We start from the raw sequence: 17,592 nt of genomic DNA on the forward strand, positions 1-17,592 counted from the left end.
CAATCAAATCATTAAATAAGAACAATCTGGTATAGACTTTGTCACATGTAAATTATGAGTGAGTCTGGTGTGAACGTACACTTTGGTTTCTTATAGTTATAATGTTTTTTGTTTGGTGTAATGCACAAATTGTACGACAAATTTCCATACGGACAATAAAGATTATTATTATTATTATATAATTCATTCGGATGTTCTTTCTGAAAATATTGAAGCCTGCCTAGGTGGATCACTTCGGGGGCCGATTTTGAGAACTGCCTTGTAACCTTGTCTTTTTTAAATTCAGAATCATTTATATAATTTATTTTTCCTATGATGTGCACATACAAAACTAAGAACAACATTAAACTATCTGGTAGTAAGCTAATATGTATTAGTAAAATCTTAGTTCGGTCGTTTCACGTCTCACATTGCTCTACTATCAAACTAATTTTTTATCATTTCAGTTGGATCCTATTGAGTGTCTCTTTTGAAAGTCTAAGGCGGTCTCATGAGCTTGGATAGCCCAAGTCTCTCTTTTTTATCAGAGTATATAAAAGACTTTAAGTATATATTAACCAATTTAAAAAAAAAAGCTTTGTTAGGTAATTAACATTGTCTTATAAACATGTTCAACACATCCAATGCTTGGATTTTCTATGTCAAAGATTCTCCTCTTAAATGCAAAAGAGATTTCCACAGGAACATTCTATATACTATTTTTTAGTGCGTTTTAATATAATTATAAAATTCCAAGGGAATGTATACAGCTCTACAAAATGGGAAAATCACGTTGACAAATGAGCAAAGAAGTGATGGGGGTAGCAGATAAGAACTATTATGAACAGTCTCTACCTAATGCGTTTTCTATAAGACCTTAGCCTCGATTGCTGTCGAATAAATGGTTTATAGCAGCAGTAAGTTGATTTTATACATTTCTATGTTGATATAGGTAGGTCCTATGCTTTAACACATTGTGATATAATTGTACATTGAACTATAGATATCGATATGATAAAAAAAAAATCATCAGAATATAGTTTTATTTCTGGTCTTATTCCGATTTCAAACCAGTTTCTGTTGTTCTGTCTTGATATCAAGTCATGCAACTTAACATTGTACTTTAACGTGATGTAACATCTAGAAGGAATATAAGAAGTCGCTTCAAAGAAAACTTATGTTGATATTGTGTGGTGAGTCTATTTGGTTACACAATTATAAAACTTGAATAGAATTTGACGAATGTATTACATACTGTGCAAATATTTTTTTAATCCTTTTTTTTTTTAAAGTTATCTTGTATTATTTTGGTCTACTCTCTGTCCTAGTGCAATGAAATATTTATACTTCCTTTGATTGGATGACATGATTCTGAACATTGGGTGTTTTAATGAGTTCCACTATGATGAGTGCATAGTTTAAGACTATTTGAAACATCTCTAAAATAAAACTGCTAGCAAATTTCACAGAGCACAAGAGATGACAAACTTATATACTGTTGGCCTATTGCCTGTATTATTTGATGTTATTTGAGTGTTACCTCCGTGAAGCACTTCCATTACATCATTTTAAAATTGTTTATACATATACAGAGAAAGAAAGAATATTTATTTTAGCTAACTTATTTTAAACGAATTTGAGATTCAGTTTATTTTTTCACATACCAGGTATAAGGAATTGTGGTCAGATACTTTTCTGCAAGAATAAATTCTCACTTTGAGCACACCAACAGTCCATGTCTGCTTTAAAAGTTCATAAAACAAATGAAGTAGAGACCCCATGGAAACCAATGGAGTTACTTGAACATAGATTAGTCACCACAATGACATCAATAATTGCTCTTCCTAAAGACAAGAGCTAAATAAAGTTTATTACCAAAACATCCACATAACAAAAAATTGATATACAACTGACATAAAATTACATTTTTATTTTGTTTTTAGTCACCAAATAACAAAAAATGCAGAAGACAACAGCATGTCATAACATTGAAATGATTCACTATGACAATTCCCTCATTCTTTCACAGTCATAGAAAACACATCCATCAGATTCATTTCTCTCAAGTACTGTAGGTTCATATTAACTTAACATACAATTTCAAAACAGCTCAAGTGTTTTAGAAGTGACTGGCAGTGTTCTAGCTTCAAATACAAAAACATTGATGAGATGTGTCCTCAATCAACACAACAAGTTTGATGGTGAACACTCAAAGGGAATGTTTTTACAGTTTATTTGCTGTATTTATAGCTACAAAAGAAGGTATTACTAAATAAATAATATATATGCATAAGTCTTATTTTACTAAACATTCTTACAAGCTATCATTTTTAATAGAAGCTTTTTTCCTTCTATATATGAATAAAAGAGCTTTGTGCATCTCATCTGATCTAGCTAAAATAAGAAGAGGTTCTAGTAGATCAGATAGCCCCAGTAGTAGATCATCATAAGTTGCCAGCCTGTACATTCCAATTTATTGGATACAAGGTGCTATTGGTTTAATGTCTTCACTCACTCCTTCAATACAAAATACTGATATAAATAAATGATATATTAACATTTATATCTACCTCACACCCTTGTTTCCAGTTCTGACTGGCTGCTTTGGCTGATACCCTTTAAGTTTAGACAAAAGCATGACCACTGTGAACCAATTACAAAATCAACTAACAGTACACACATTACTTAATGCAAAACATTCATCTCTCAACCAACTGGCAAATAAAAAAACACCAAACAAACTATTCAGCACATTTCATGTTAGCTAGACTTGTGTGCCGCAGCCAGTGCATCATTAGCAATCAGCTGGTGCTCCTGAAACCTTAGTGAGATTCTGTTAGTCATCTTCATGTATTTCTCTAAACAGTTGAGTGCACATGAGTTCTGTAAGAAACAAATCCAACACCAAAAAAATGCAATGATCCCACATGTGCACTTACATTATGCAAATCTAAACTTAATCTTATTCAGTAAAGGAAGAAGAAAAACAACCACAAGGTCAGTATGTTGACAATGACCAAACATTTCTACTTAAGTTTAGATCACAACTTTGAGAAGCTAATACCAGATTATTTTCTTATGAAGTGTTCAGGCCAGGTAGTAGGGGGAAACTGTTGCTGTGTTCAACAACTACTATACTTCTTCTTCTTCTAGCCAGCTTTATTGCTGCTGAGCTGTGAGCTCTTTTGCAGACTGTGCCAAGGAAAAAAAGTGTGCTGTTTTCTTCAGTTGTTCAGCACTGCCATACAGGGTGTTGGTTATGTTGGGCTGTAGTGGAAGTAGGGTCTGCCTAAGGTGGATTAGGGAGGGGCATTCAAAGAGGATATGGTTTACGGTTTCAAAGGGGTGGGCGCAGTGTCCGCAAATGGGGAGTTGTGTTGAGTTTATTTTGTTCAAGTGGTAATTTAATAGTGGTGTGTGTCCTGTTCTTAGTTGGAAAATTGTAGATTGTTCTTTGCGGGGGAGGAAGTTAATAGTGTCCAGTTTGCATAGTCATTTCTTTGTACATGGCTCTATGTGTTTCCTGATGCCATTGGTTGAGCCACTCCTCTTTGTGATTGTTGACTAACATTGACCTTAGGGTGAGATAGTTAACAGGTCTATCTGGTTGTTCCATAGATGAACCTGCCTTTGATAGCTTATCTGCCTTTTCATTTCCCATGATGCCAATGTTTCCAGGGATCCACTGTAGTGTGATATTGATATTTAATTTTGATATCATCTGATGGATTATCACAATGAGTGTTGTCAACTCTCTTGGGCTGTTTGAGGTGCTGCTGTTAAGTGCTTGCAGAGTAGATTGGGAGTCTGTAAAGACAACAATATCTGATGGTGGTTTCACTCTTTCATATAATTTGTTTTCCACTGTCTGTAGTGCTATGGTAATTGCCTCAATTTCAGCTTGGAAGTTTGAGCAGTAATCGCCACAGGGTGCGCTTATCTCAAAGTGTTTATTTTTAGGGAAGACCAGGAAGGCACCAAGACCAGCATTGATGGTGGCTTTGAGAGCCGATCATTCTGTATATATATGGATAGCTGTTGTTTGATAGCTTTCAATTGTTTCAAGCGTGCCTACTTTGAGCTCCAGTGGATTTGATTCTTTTGTTAAGGTGTTATTTAGTAAATGTGTTTTGATGGTTGGTTGTTTGTAATTTACAACTACTATACAAATGGTCTAGTGTTCAGTAGAGCTGAATGGTCTACAGATTATTTCTCTAAAATCTACAACACAATTTCCATCATCCAGCAGGATAGTCTGGCAGCCAAGCACTTATCCCTTTAACCACCATTTGTATTGGTTTATAAAATGCTTTCAAATAGAGAGAGATTGTTAAGAAGCCCAAAAGATACAAGATATTAGGTAAGCAGGGAGAGGAAATACAAAATTACAAAATTACAAGAAAACTATTTTAAAATTTAGTTAAGCCCGTATTAAATACATTTAGAGGCGCGGTGGCTGAGCGGTAAAGCACTTGGCTTCTGAAACTGGGTCCGAATCCTGGTGAAGACTGGGATTTCTAATTTTGGGATCTTTGGGCACCTTTGAATCCACCCAGCTCTAATGGGTACCTGACATTAGTTGGGGAAAAGTAGAGGCGGTTGGTTGTTGTGCTCACTGCGTTCCAGTACCACCTCATCATGGTCGCTATGTGAACACGCTCTCTTAGGGTGGCCAAAGGTACTGGTTGATTGCTACTGATGAATGAGCAGGCAGCGAGTATAAAAAAGCCTTCGGAGGATGTGTCGGGTGGCTCTTTTGCGCGCATGAGCTAGGCTCTATTTAGCCTGTCCCCTGACGTCGTAGTAGAGGAACATGTCGACCCAGTAACAGTTCTAATACTGGGGATATAAAAAAATCTACATCAAACCACTCCCCATTGTGGGGAAACTCTAGCCCTACAGTGGAAGTGATGAGCAGAGCAGACTTTCCATCTCAGGTTGTTGTGCTGGCCACATGACACCCTCGTTAACCATTGGCCAAAGAAAACAGCTGACTTTTACATCATCAGCCCTATAGACCACAAGGTCTGAAAGGGGAACTTTACTATATATTAAATAAATTTAGATAAAATCAATAGCTTTCCATAATAACACAAAAAAGGTACATAAAATGGAGGCGCTCTGGTTCAGTGTTAAAGCGCTTGGCTTACGAACCAAGGTCCTGTGTTCAAATCCTGGTGAAGACTGGGATTTTCGATTTCAGGCACATCTGAGTTAACCCAGCTTTAATGGGTATCTGACATTAGTTGGGGAAAAGTAAAGGCGGTTTGTCGTTGTGCTGGCCACAACACCCACATTAACCGTGGGCCACAGAAACAGATAAGCTTTACATCATCTGCACTTAAGATTGCAAGGTCTGAAAGGGGAACTTTACTTTTACTTTTTAACTCAGAATATTTTTAACCAAAAGAATAGAAACTCTATAAAAAAATGTTTATTTTATGTTTTCAACAAGTCTAATTTTCACATTTTTTGCTAAATTATTATTTGATAATTATTTCTATATCTTAATAAGGTTCAAGTTAATGGATTTCTGCATTGCAATCTATGACCTGACACTTGGTCCATATTTAAAATATGGGGTTTGAAAAAAGCTGGACTAAGAAAAAGATTTCAGACCTAATGACAACAATCAGAAAACAAAGAAAATCTACAAGTTTGTAAAATTTAGATAAATGTAAAAAATTTTCACCTCAGCACTGATTATTCTCCTAGATGTAAAATCATGAATGCATGCCATGAAACACTGTTCTGTAATTTTATTGTACTGACTTAAAAACTCTCTGAACTGATGAATACAAAGAAGAAAAAAAAAGAAAAAATTAATTTAACATTTAGAAAAAATGTTAAACAAAACATTCACATGGATCAGTAACCTTTAACACTAATCCATCTCTCTCAAAATATAGTACAAGTGATTAAAAAAACAAAAAGATTAATTTTTTAATGTGTAGAAACAAGAAAGTCCTTAATATACAAATAATTAAAATTGGTTATAAATGTTTTTAATTACTTAGGTAAAGAATATAGATTTTAATTAAAGGTGACCCGACAAAATAGCACAGAGAAAACAGCGTGGACAAAATAGCACGAAATTTCCTGACAAAACATCGCAGACTTAAAATATAAGATGCATATAAAAGTACCATATTTTAGTAAGTGAAGGTCCTGGGCAGGACTTTTGTTGATGTCTCTATCTTCTTCAATATTAATAGATCTAAAATATGCCATATTTGCAGAGACAGATAGTACTTTAATTGTTTTTATTTTATTCTCCTTTTTCACCAATGTTTAAAATGCATAATTTGCTAAAAATATGATTTTGAAATGTGGTGACCCCGTTCAAGGGTTATGTATGATGCTGTGTGTGTTATAAATGTGTGTTATATTATAATTAGAAATCTTGATTATCTGCATAATCTCTCTTTGATCAAACCAGAGTGTCTCATGCCACAACATTGGCAAACTTAGGTGTGTCAGGATTAGTTAAGCTGGCTATCATATTTCTTATCTGTAAATTCTGCCTTGCAGCTATATTGCCAATGTACGGAAACAGGCTACTGATGTACCGGTAGTTTCTACATGACATTGCATACAATTAAACTTTGCAAAAGTTGTGTGTGTGTGTGTGTAAATCTGACAAGTATGGAAGTATCTTTGCATGTTTTTGAAGTGCATTTTCGGAATATAAATAAATACTATATTTTGAATTATTCATTATAGCTTATTTAATTTTTGCATAATGATTGCATATTTATATTTAAGATATCTAAAGTGTTTCCTGCAAAATGACTGAAAAATAATAATATTAAAATAAATGAAATATTGGCTCTATTCATATTTTACTGTATCTAAAGTATTTCTGGCAAAATGACTGAAAAATATTTTTTCTGGCAAAATGACTGAAAAATATTTTTTCTGCACTATTTTATTCATGCTATATAAATTTTGTCGGGGAACCGCTATCTTAAGTTAAGATTAAAGAATTGTTAAAAACAAAAACAAAAAACAACTAACATATTAAAAATGTATTGTAGCAAAAATATTCTGCATGCAGTAGTTAAATGTATATGTCTTAACAATATGGATAAATGTAATATGTGATTCTAAAGTGACAATAATAAACTGAATGAAAATTATCAAAATAAATTTTATATGAGACAAAATTATAGTGCAATAAAACTTTTTATTAAACATAAAACACAACAATATCTAACAACACAACAATATCCTACCTGAGAACCTGATGACATTGCATCAACATGCAACGGAGAAGGAGCAGCTTGCTGTTGTTGGGCTGCCATTTTTACTGAACAACACACAAAAATAAAAGGACTTTTTCAAACAAGATTTAAAAAGCTGTGAAGGAACAGAAACATATTAACATCAAGAACTATTTTATTATCTAAAAAAATGAGATGTATTAAACTATTTGAATAATGTTTTTCAAACGTCCATGAGTTTTTCTATTCATTCATGTTAATAAGAGATTTCAACTAATAATAAAGGTGAATGTAGATTAGTTTATAATTCAAACTTTGTTTCCACATTTTGCATTGTGACATAATTCAGAAGTAAAAATTATGAAATTCAGACACACATTTTTAATAGATGCCAATTTAATTCAACAAAATATTAAATGCTTTTGAAACTAATTTAAATTTGTATTATTACTTTTATTTCACTAGCAACAAATATTACCCCACACAGTAAACTGGTTAATCCTAATCTAATACAGCACTCCAACCCCTAAACTATAATCCTTACCAGTTGACAACAGTATAATATACTATTAATAGCACTTAAAAAAACAACAACAATGTTTTACTTGTCAAAATGAAATAACGCACTGTAAACAAAGTAGAAGCCCAGAAAACATCTTTCTGATTTTATAAAAAAAATATATGGCATGTTACCAGCCAGACTATTAACTTTTTTAATAAAAAAAAAAAAGACTAAAAAATATGCATATGAAGAAATAAAATCATTTGTAAAAAATGTTCAAAAATGTAACCAAAAAAAAAAAGTGCAACAACGTTAAACATGAGTTAATCATGAAAGAATCAGGACTCTACCTGTTTATATCTGTTATGACTGCTTCTAAGATTAAATAATTCTGAGCTAAAAAGACAATGCTTATGTATTTAATTGAACCTAATTGTACTGCATATGAAATCTGGGGAGAAAAAAATATAACTTTTGAATTCATTTTACAGAAATTAGAAAATAATTCACCTTGACGTAGAAGAATTAGTTCAATGATTCATATTCGTTATCATTAGGATTATCTAATTTCAAAATATGTAATATGTATCACAATCCAGTGGTGATAATCATACATTGTAAATTTAAGTGACAGGTCAGTGAGTAAGAGAGTAGTCTTACAGTAAAGATGATCTATTATTTCTATACATATCATAATCATATAATGTATGAATAAAATGTATTATAAATCTAGATCTAGTCTTATCTTATCTTATCTTATATAATACAGACGTTACTTCAAAAAAGAAGATGATTACGTCCTACGCGTCATGCATTTAGTCATGCATATTAACCAATGACTTAAATTCTGCCAAGTCACTGGTTTTCCTGGCTAGCTCAGGCAACCCATTCCATGCTCCAATAGCACTAGGGAAGAAGGAGTATTTGTACAAATTTGGCAAATTATAGACTAATTGTAGACTACTAAGCTAGTAGTGACTTAACTTTAAAAACTTTACCAAACTAACACACACAGTTACTGTCAGTGACACACTCCTCGTCACTACTTACTAGAATACTACTAGATTCTAGATCTAGACTAGATGATGATTAAAATAGTAACATTCTTCAATACAATTAGTCTAGATAATTTAATTATTCATTATAATTTTATACTTTTATTTTATACATTAGGTCTATATTATCTAGATCTTAAAGTAAAGTGTGTAACATTCTTCAAAACAATTAGTCTATAATTTATTTATATTAATTTTATACTAATATTTTATACATTCATAACATTTTTGCTCATTCGATGATTTGTAGATCAAGATTTATTTCAATTTGCTGTTGCATTCTGGAACTGAACGAAATAATTAAATATAATACTAAGCATTCAAGAAAGCATTGAATGAGTCTCAGTCAGTGTGGACTAGAGATGATAGATATCTAGATCTGCTGTATCTCTGCTAATCAGCATTGATTATGTCTAAGACAGTCTATAGATATAAATAATGACATGTTTACTAGATCTTGATCTATTATTATTAGATATTGTTCTAGACCTACAATCTAGATTCTTGTAGTAGATTCATTTTAAATGTCTAGTATAGCTGTAGTATAATAATAAATATATGATAAATTATAATATGATTCTAATTAAAAATAATATATATCTAATCTAGATAAATTAGTATTATTTATGGACAGCTAGATCTAGATTCTAATTATTTAATTATAGACCTGTAGTACTGTAGTAACCTGTAGATTGTTACACACTCTACTTTTTAAACTTTTAGATCTAGATTTTAGATCTACTCATCTAGAATCTAGATCTATAGCCACTATAGGCTTAAATTTAATTTTTTTTTATATAGATAGGTCTAGTACTAGTTTCTACTTCTAGTAGTACTACTAACTAGCTAGTAGTGACTTAACTTTAAAAACTTTACCAAACTAACACACACAGTTACTGTCAGTGACACACTCCTCGTCACTACTTACTAGAATACTACTAGATTCTAGATCTAGACGATGATTAAAATAAATCTAATCTATACTCATACTAATAGTATACTGTCTATAACTATATACTATAAAGTAGAAACTAGATCTATATCACTATTAGTAGTATTAGTATTATTAATGAGGTAGTTCTGTATTCCCCCCGAGTCTCATGGTTGTGTGTATACATCATGCACCATGCTTAGGTTTAGTTAGTTTGTAGTGGGAATCTGAAGTGTTTTAAGTCAATATTTAGTGGTTTCAATTTACTCATTAGCTCTAAACTGTAATTTGTTAATAACAGGAGAATCTAGAGATATCTATACATTTTTTAATAGTTTCAACTAAAACAAATAGTTTAAAAACCTTTGATAGAAGGTATGGAAGCGTTGGCCTATAATCTGCCATACTGAGATCAAGATTTCTTGATTTACAATGAATGACTACACTTACAGTTCTTAGCATTTGGGTAACCAGTCCAAGAAAAAAAAGTAACACTTTCATCCCCCATTCCTCTCTGCCCAAAAGTAAACAAGCTTGAACTTGAGTAGAACACTAAAAGTTGGACAGCAGACCAGAGTGTATTGGTCAGATAGCTTTAGGGCTAGTGTGTAGTCAATATGTCGACTAGTTGTTATAAAAGATAAAAAGACTGCCATGTGTTTTTCTTGTGCGTAATAGGCTTCAGCGAACAAATAACACATTTGATAGTCAAGGATAAATCTACATCTACTCTTTCAGTTACACAGGCCAAATGTGTCTTACCCTGCCCTTTCATTGTTAAATTTGGTTTCTAAGTAATAAAATGGATTTAGATTTATTTCGTCGACGCATTTTTGAAACTTTAATGAAACATTTTGTTTATTTATAGTATCACAGTGAATTTCTTAACAATGATAGAACTTTTAATAACATAATAATACATCATGTATCCAACACAAAAAATAATTCTTAATGTTATCGATGTGCACAATATATTAACAATTAGCGGAATATGAAATACATAATGTTAAAAAATAGCTGAAGTTTATGAAAATAACAATGTTTCAATTAATATGCATATTATCCCATATATTGGCTTATAAATATATATATATGTGTGTGTGTTTTGTGTAGTTTACACCAAGCTTATTTTTTAATCTTACAAGAACGTTTGTAAAAACATCTTCTTCTGTATGTGAATGTATCATCTCAAAGTGTTGACGCTTGTTGTGGACTACAAAGGAAATATCATTGATAATTTAAACCCATCCTTAAACAGTTCTTGGCCCTTTATGAAAACATCCGTATAGTTATTTGAACATTCAGGAAGTTCGTTGATGTGTACACTGTGTATATTTTAAAATGTTTGTAAATTTAAAATTTCGTAAAAATAGAGGAGCAACAGTTATGGAAATATAGGAAAACAAGGCCATTCTTCTCTTTGTTGTCCTACAATCACGTGACTTTGGTTAAAGCAGGTCAGAATCAGAAATACTGAACTGCCTCATTGAGTATTATTTATATTTAGATCTATTCTATTATAGATTCTAAAATCTAGATCTAAAATCTAACACTAAACTCTAAGTCATTCTAAGTGAATAATATTAACTTTAATAAGACTAATAAGATCTAAGTATTAAGTGAGACTGTCATTACTATTACATCACACAAGTCGAGTCACAACTGACACAATCTACAAGCATTAAAATGATTATTATTTTTATAAATCACATTATGATTATCATTCATTATGATTATCAATCATTAAATAATTTAATTAATTATTATCTAGATCTAGGTATGTGACAAAATTTTTGAAATTTTTTTTTTTTTAAATTGGATAATAAATTATTAAAGATCTTGTTCTGAGCTTTCCAATGAGGTATAGAATGTTATTATGGGTCCAATAGATAAAAAAATACACACAATTTTGACGCGTTTTCACTTAACATTGAAGCAATGGGAAACCATGGCACAAGATTTTCTGAAAAAATGAACAAAAATGTGTACCATTTCGCTACTTTTTATCACATTGCTATAATCTATATATCAAAATAAAGCTTAGGGTGTGCTTAATAAATGTATTTATTTTTTTTATACAGTTTATTTATATATATATTTTTTTTTTAATTTTAACCAACTCAATATGAGGTTCTCATTATTTATTTTTGTAATAAAATGTTCTTATCTTTCTATTTTAACAAAATGTTGATAACAGATAAGTGAAGCACTTATCCTGAGCTTTCCAATGATATATAGAATATTGCTATATGCCAAACGGTTAATTTTTTACAATTTTTTTTAACGCGTTTTCACTCAACACTAAGTGAGGTTTTCTTAAAATTGAACGAAAATGCGTGACACTTTGCTAATCTTTATCACACCACTAAGAACCATATATACTGTTACCAACATAATGAACAAAATAAATCAAAGTGAATAAAATTATATTCATTTTCATAAAATTTAAATAATTTTTTTTTATATTTCAACATGGCATTATAATATTTTTTTTTATATTAAATGTTACTTGTCAAGATCCTTCCAATGATATTTAGATTATTGAAATAAGTCTAACCATTCAGAAATGTAAAAATTCTGATGCAATTAAATTTAGGCCTAACAATGAAATCAATGAAGCATACCATCTCACTCATTTTTATAGCACATCTAAAAACAACACCAAGATAAAGATAAAACTTTAGATGTGATAAACAAATTTATCTTTAGATTCATGTATATTTAAAAAAAAATAAAAACTTAAAATCATTTTGTATAGAAAAAAAATTAATTACTTACATACATTTTTCTTGGAAATTGATAATATGATGTTAATTTTTAAGTATAGCATGGTAAGATGGCAAGGCATAAACGATTGCTGGATTTGTGCCGATAACGTAGATGATGAATGCGATAACATAGAAATTAAGTTCGACCAACTGATGATGAAGCCCATGGTGGTTTATTTGTTAATGACATAGGGACTCGACATGCAAATTAGTCAGTACTGAATGACGATAAAATGAATGGTGGCTTCTGTGTGTTAGTAGCATAGAAAAGCAGATATCATGCAAGTAAGCAGCATAGAATGATGATGAAGTCAATGGTGGTTTATTTGTTGATGCCGTAGTGACTCTGATGACATGCAAATTAGTCAGTACTGAATGACGATAAAATGAATGGTGGCTTCTGTGTGTTAGTAGCATAGAAAAGCAGATATCATGCAAGTAAGCAGCATAGAATGATGATGAAGTCAATGGTGGTTTATTTGTTGATGCCGTAGTGACTCTGATGACATGCAAATTAGCCAGTACTGAATGACGATAAAATGAATGGTGGCTTCTGTGTGTTAGTAGCATAGAAAAGCAGATATCATGCAAGTAAGCAGCATAGAATGATGATGAAGTCAATGGTGGTTTATTTGTTGATGCCGTAGTGACTCTGATGACATGCAAGTTTGTGTGTACTGGATGACGATAAAGTAAATGGTGGCTTCTTTTTGTTACAAGCGTAGCAAAGCAGATATCATGCAAGTAAGCAGCACATAATGATGATGAAGTCAATGGTGGCTTATTTGTTGGTGCAGTAGTGACTCTGATGACATGCAAGTTATTATGTAATGGATGACGATGAAGTAAATGGTGCCGAAGGAACTCTGATGACATGCAAGTAGTTGAAGGACATCATGAAAGTATAAGGCACATGTGGGAATTTATGAAGGGTTAAATGTGTAATTTAATGAAGGGTTAATGATAAATGGATTGGAAAAAAAGTGTTGTTTTTTTATGATAGTTAAATGTTTGAGAGATAAAAGGTTAATAGGAAATATGATGATTTGTGTTTGAAAAAACTTAATATTGAATGGTACACATGAATATAAAAAGGAAAGTTTGCATATCTTTACAGTCACAAACTTGAAGTGAAGACAACTTTATAAAACTAATAATATTATTATTTATAAAAATTATTAAATATTTTAATTTTAAGTTATGGCTTTACATTACACATTATTTAAATTAATTGTTTATGAACCATCAATACAATTTTAAAATGGAACAGTATATAAAAAGTGATGATGTACCACGTATAGTAAAAATAGCTAAGAAAAATAGTTAATTGGCTTTATTAAATTTGATAATTATTTAATTAGATGATATAAAACAAAATAGTGTGTTAGAAAAAAAAGCGCAATAAAAAAAAATGTGAAGTACAAGTAGACAACAACTGGTGTTATTTCAGATCTACTGGGAGGACTAGAGAAACACTTATAAGGTAGCATTATTAATTTTAAACTTTGCAGTATTACATATGATGCAATGGGAAAACAAATTTAAACAATATGTAGGTTTTATAATTTTAAAAATTATAGTTGCATGAAGAAAATGAATAATAATCAAATTATCAAAAAAAATCCCAACACAAATGTTTTGTTACAAATTTACAGAAATAGGGGATTTACTTTTCTGTTGAAAACAACAACAAAAAAAAAATAAAATATTTAATGATCATTCTTCATAATTGGATAGTTTTATTTACATATTTTTTTTTATTAAGGTACTATTTTATTTTAAATATTTCAAAGCTTAAAAAAAATAGTATAAAAGGATTAAGACTATGTTTACCTCTAGTTAATTTTATAATAGTATAGAATATGTTTAAAATTAATGACATAAACTTTACAGTTTGAAAATTTTATAAAAGTATTTATTTTAGTGAAATGTATTAGTCACTGATGATTAGCTAACAGATTTATTAGTGTGTTATATTATTATGTGCATTGTTTTACCACCCAATTATAAAGAATCCCTGTTAGTCAGACAGAAGTGAAACTGGAACATTTTTGTCAATGGGTAGGGAAAAATCCTTGATGTTAACAAATACTATTCTACAGTAATGTCAAGTCTTTGAACAGTATGTCACAGGCAAGCTGATACTTGCTCATGTCATAGTCAACCCCTCTACTCTCATCCTCATCATCCAGCCAATATTTTACCAAATATACATCTTTCATTCCTTTTTTAAGTCCCTTTACCCTGCCACTATATAATACAGGGCCTGCACTGTACCAATAGTGACAGATCAACCTGTCAATAACATTTCCAGATAACAATTCCTGCACATCCATCCAAGTCTGTTCAGTCACGTTAGTAATCAGTTCCTTAATCTTGTCAATGTAATTGTCTTGTCTTAAAAGTTTTTCAATTTTCTTTCTTTCTTTCTGTTCTGTCTCCTGGTTTTTTTGCTCCGCCCTCAGAGCAATCTCCTTAGTCACCTCTGACGTCCTCACTCGATTAGCCTGCCTCCTACTGCGAGAGACACCAATGGCCCAAGTCACCCTTTCAGTCATATCTGAGACACTCAGAGAATCTAGATAGGCTACAGTTCTGTTCTTTAGGGAACGGATTCTAGAGGACATGTAGCACATCGTTGCATTTGGTGCTTTTTTCTTGGCTGCACTAAACATGCCAATCACCTCTTCAGAATCCATGTTATGTAGCCTAGCAGATTCTGTCTGGGTGCTCATCAGATCAGACACATTCATACTAAGATACCTTTTATACTGCCTATTGATAGTTTCTGCAATAGAAGACAGACTAGCTTTTATCATGTTTTCAACTTCCTTATCTTGAGGGCAGAGCAAAAGAACCTCCAGTATGGGATCATTAACATCAAGGATTTCACCAAAGAAGTCTAGGTTTCTTGTGAAAATACTAAAGGGATTACTAAGGCATTGATCTACTTGGGCTAGAACTTCTTTAATGACTGTGACAGCCCCAAGATGAGAAACAGCTTGCGCACCAGGCGCAATGTAAAATTTTTTCATCCAAGGGCTTGTCAACAGTTTCCCTACCACACCCATAACAAAAAGTTGTTTCTTCCCAGTTTCACTATTGAGGTCACTGTGCAGGCAACTTATCAGCGATCCAGAGGAAAGGGCAGGGGATTTTAAAAATGATAATATTTGGTCATAATGAAGGACCAATATTCCACATGTATGAAAAAAAACGTGCAAACGATTTCCCCTATACCGTGGAATAAGGCCCTTGGGTAAGTTTTCATTTAGTAGAAAGGAAATAAAATTTTTGGGGTCACCCTTTCCATCTCGATATCTGAGTTTGTCTATTTGTAAGACAATGTTGCCTGCTATGCAGTCACTCCCAATAAGGCTGCTCCTTTCTGTCTGCAGGGACTTAAGTGCCAACCTGCAGCCTTTTGAAATACTATCAAGTGGGTGCAGGTGGCAATTAAGTTCATTTAAGGTTTTACCCCATAATGCATTTAATTTAACTATGGAAGCATGATTTACTGATGCCCGGTCTGACATAGTGTTGGAAATATTTTTGATAATTTGATTATAACTAGTGGAAAACTCTATCTTATGGAAATCAGAATAAACATATGCTAAATTTTTTATAGATTCAATTAAGTGTTTTTCATAGTCCTCAGCCCTCCCACCACTCAACTGATCTAAAGCTATAACAAAAGTATCAGTTGGAGTGGTGAGATGTACTGAATTGACAAGAACACCCTCTTGGGTTGTGGCATCAAACCCAAGAGTTAGATGTGGTGTTTTCATGGCAACTTCAGCGGCTTGTAGGTCTGAAATAACACCAAGTTCTCTTACAAAGTTGTCTACTGATGTTCTGTGAGGGACACAATCAAGAAGCACACCCAATCTCTGTGATAAACTACTAACTATAGGGGAGATGGAAGAGGTTGGGGCTTGGTATAAAATACAATTAAAAAACATTAATCTTGTCATAACATCATACATTTTCTTATTTTTTTTAAGGGACCTAGCTTTATTTTCTTTTAATTCTTTAAGTTCATCTTCAAGATGTAGTTTATCACTTTGAAGGGATGTTATGATTGCGTCCTTCACAGCCAATTCTTTATTGAAAGATGATTTCATTTTTTTTAATATCTCTTGATGTTTTTTTGTTTGCAAAATACATTTTTTACATTTTAAAAAACTTTGTTTGCCAGAAGCAATTTCATATTCATGCAATTTTTTTAATAACCTATTAATTCTCTCATTTTTTCGGTGAACAGACCGTCTAAGATTTTTAATAAGGTTAGGCTGAGAATTGATTTGAGATTTTAATAAACATATTTTTTTCCTATATTTATTCTTGTCTTCACTTCTTGCCTGGGACACAAAAGAAAGTCGTCTTTTTAAATGTCTTCTGCGAGGGGTTAATTCATCATTGCTTCTTAAATTTGATGAAACAGGATTTATTTCAGTTTGCTGTATAACTTTTGTTGGAGTTAAATCAGGGTTAGAAGCAGTTGTGGTAGGTAACTGATAAAAAATTTGACAGCAAATGTTTTGAATTTCAGACAAATATTTTGTTATATTATTTTTATACTTTCCAAGGGTGCATTGAATTAAATAACGAACTTTTGAAATCAAACATGGATTAAATGGGAATCCAAAAATTGAAGCAACACTTTCAGCTGTGGATGTTTGAGAGGAGTGATTTTGCAGATAAATTAGGAGGACATGTCCTTTTAGGCATAGTTTATTATTGTCATCAGGTGTAAGTTCAGAATAATTAAAATTTTCATAAAGAAATTTGTAGAAAATAGTGTCTTCAATATTTGTACAGGATGAAAGCTTTCTTTTTCTTTGTCTTGGCATGATATCAGTTAAAGAGTATAGGTGCGTAAGTGAATAATCCAATGGAAAATCTTAAAATAATTCTTGAGAAATAATTGATAGTAGATTGTATTGTAGATCTAGTAATTAGGTAAACATTGAAGTTGATTCTATTGTAGCTCTAGACCATCTAGTAATTAGATAAACATTAAATTACAATCTATAGAAATTATATAAAATTTAAGTAGCCTATATTAATCATAGAATTAAATAGTCAAAAAAAAGGTGCTGGTATGCCGTACCAATGTGTACTGTCAAAAAAA

At 31.6% G+C, this 17,592-nt stretch overlaps 1 protein-coding gene across 2 annotated transcripts; it reads right to left on the reverse strand.

Moving 5' to 3' along the window:
• Window positions 1–1,894: 1,894 nt before the first annotated feature.
• Window positions 1,895–8,155, reverse strand: LOC106080247 (mitochondrial import inner membrane translocase subunit Tim9-like). Of its 2 annotated transcripts, none has more exons than XM_056024236.1 (4): window positions 8,055–8,155; window positions 7,215–7,288; window positions 5,672–5,767; window positions 1,895–2,862 (listed from the first exon to the last, which is right to left on the reverse strand). In XM_056024236.1, exons 2-4 carry the CDS (start codon window positions 7,281–7,283, stop codon window positions 2,740–2,742), a joined length of 288 nt encoding a protein of 95 aa, XP_055880211.1. In that variant the 5' UTR covers window positions 7,284–7,288; window positions 8,055–8,155; the 3' UTR covers window positions 1,895–2,739. The 2 variants fall into 2 exon arrangements, with proteins under 2 accessions (XP_055880211.1, XP_055880210.1); XM_056024235.1 differs by having other exon boundaries at window positions 7,215–7,338.
• Window positions 8,156–17,592: the final 9,437 nt, after the last annotated feature.

The sequence above is a fragment of the Biomphalaria glabrata genome, chromosome 3, assembly GCF_947242115.1.
Source record: "Biomphalaria glabrata chromosome 3, xgBioGlab47.1, whole genome shotgun sequence".
NCBI classification, from domain to species: Eukaryota; Metazoa; Mollusca; class Gastropoda; family Planorbidae; genus Biomphalaria; species Biomphalaria glabrata.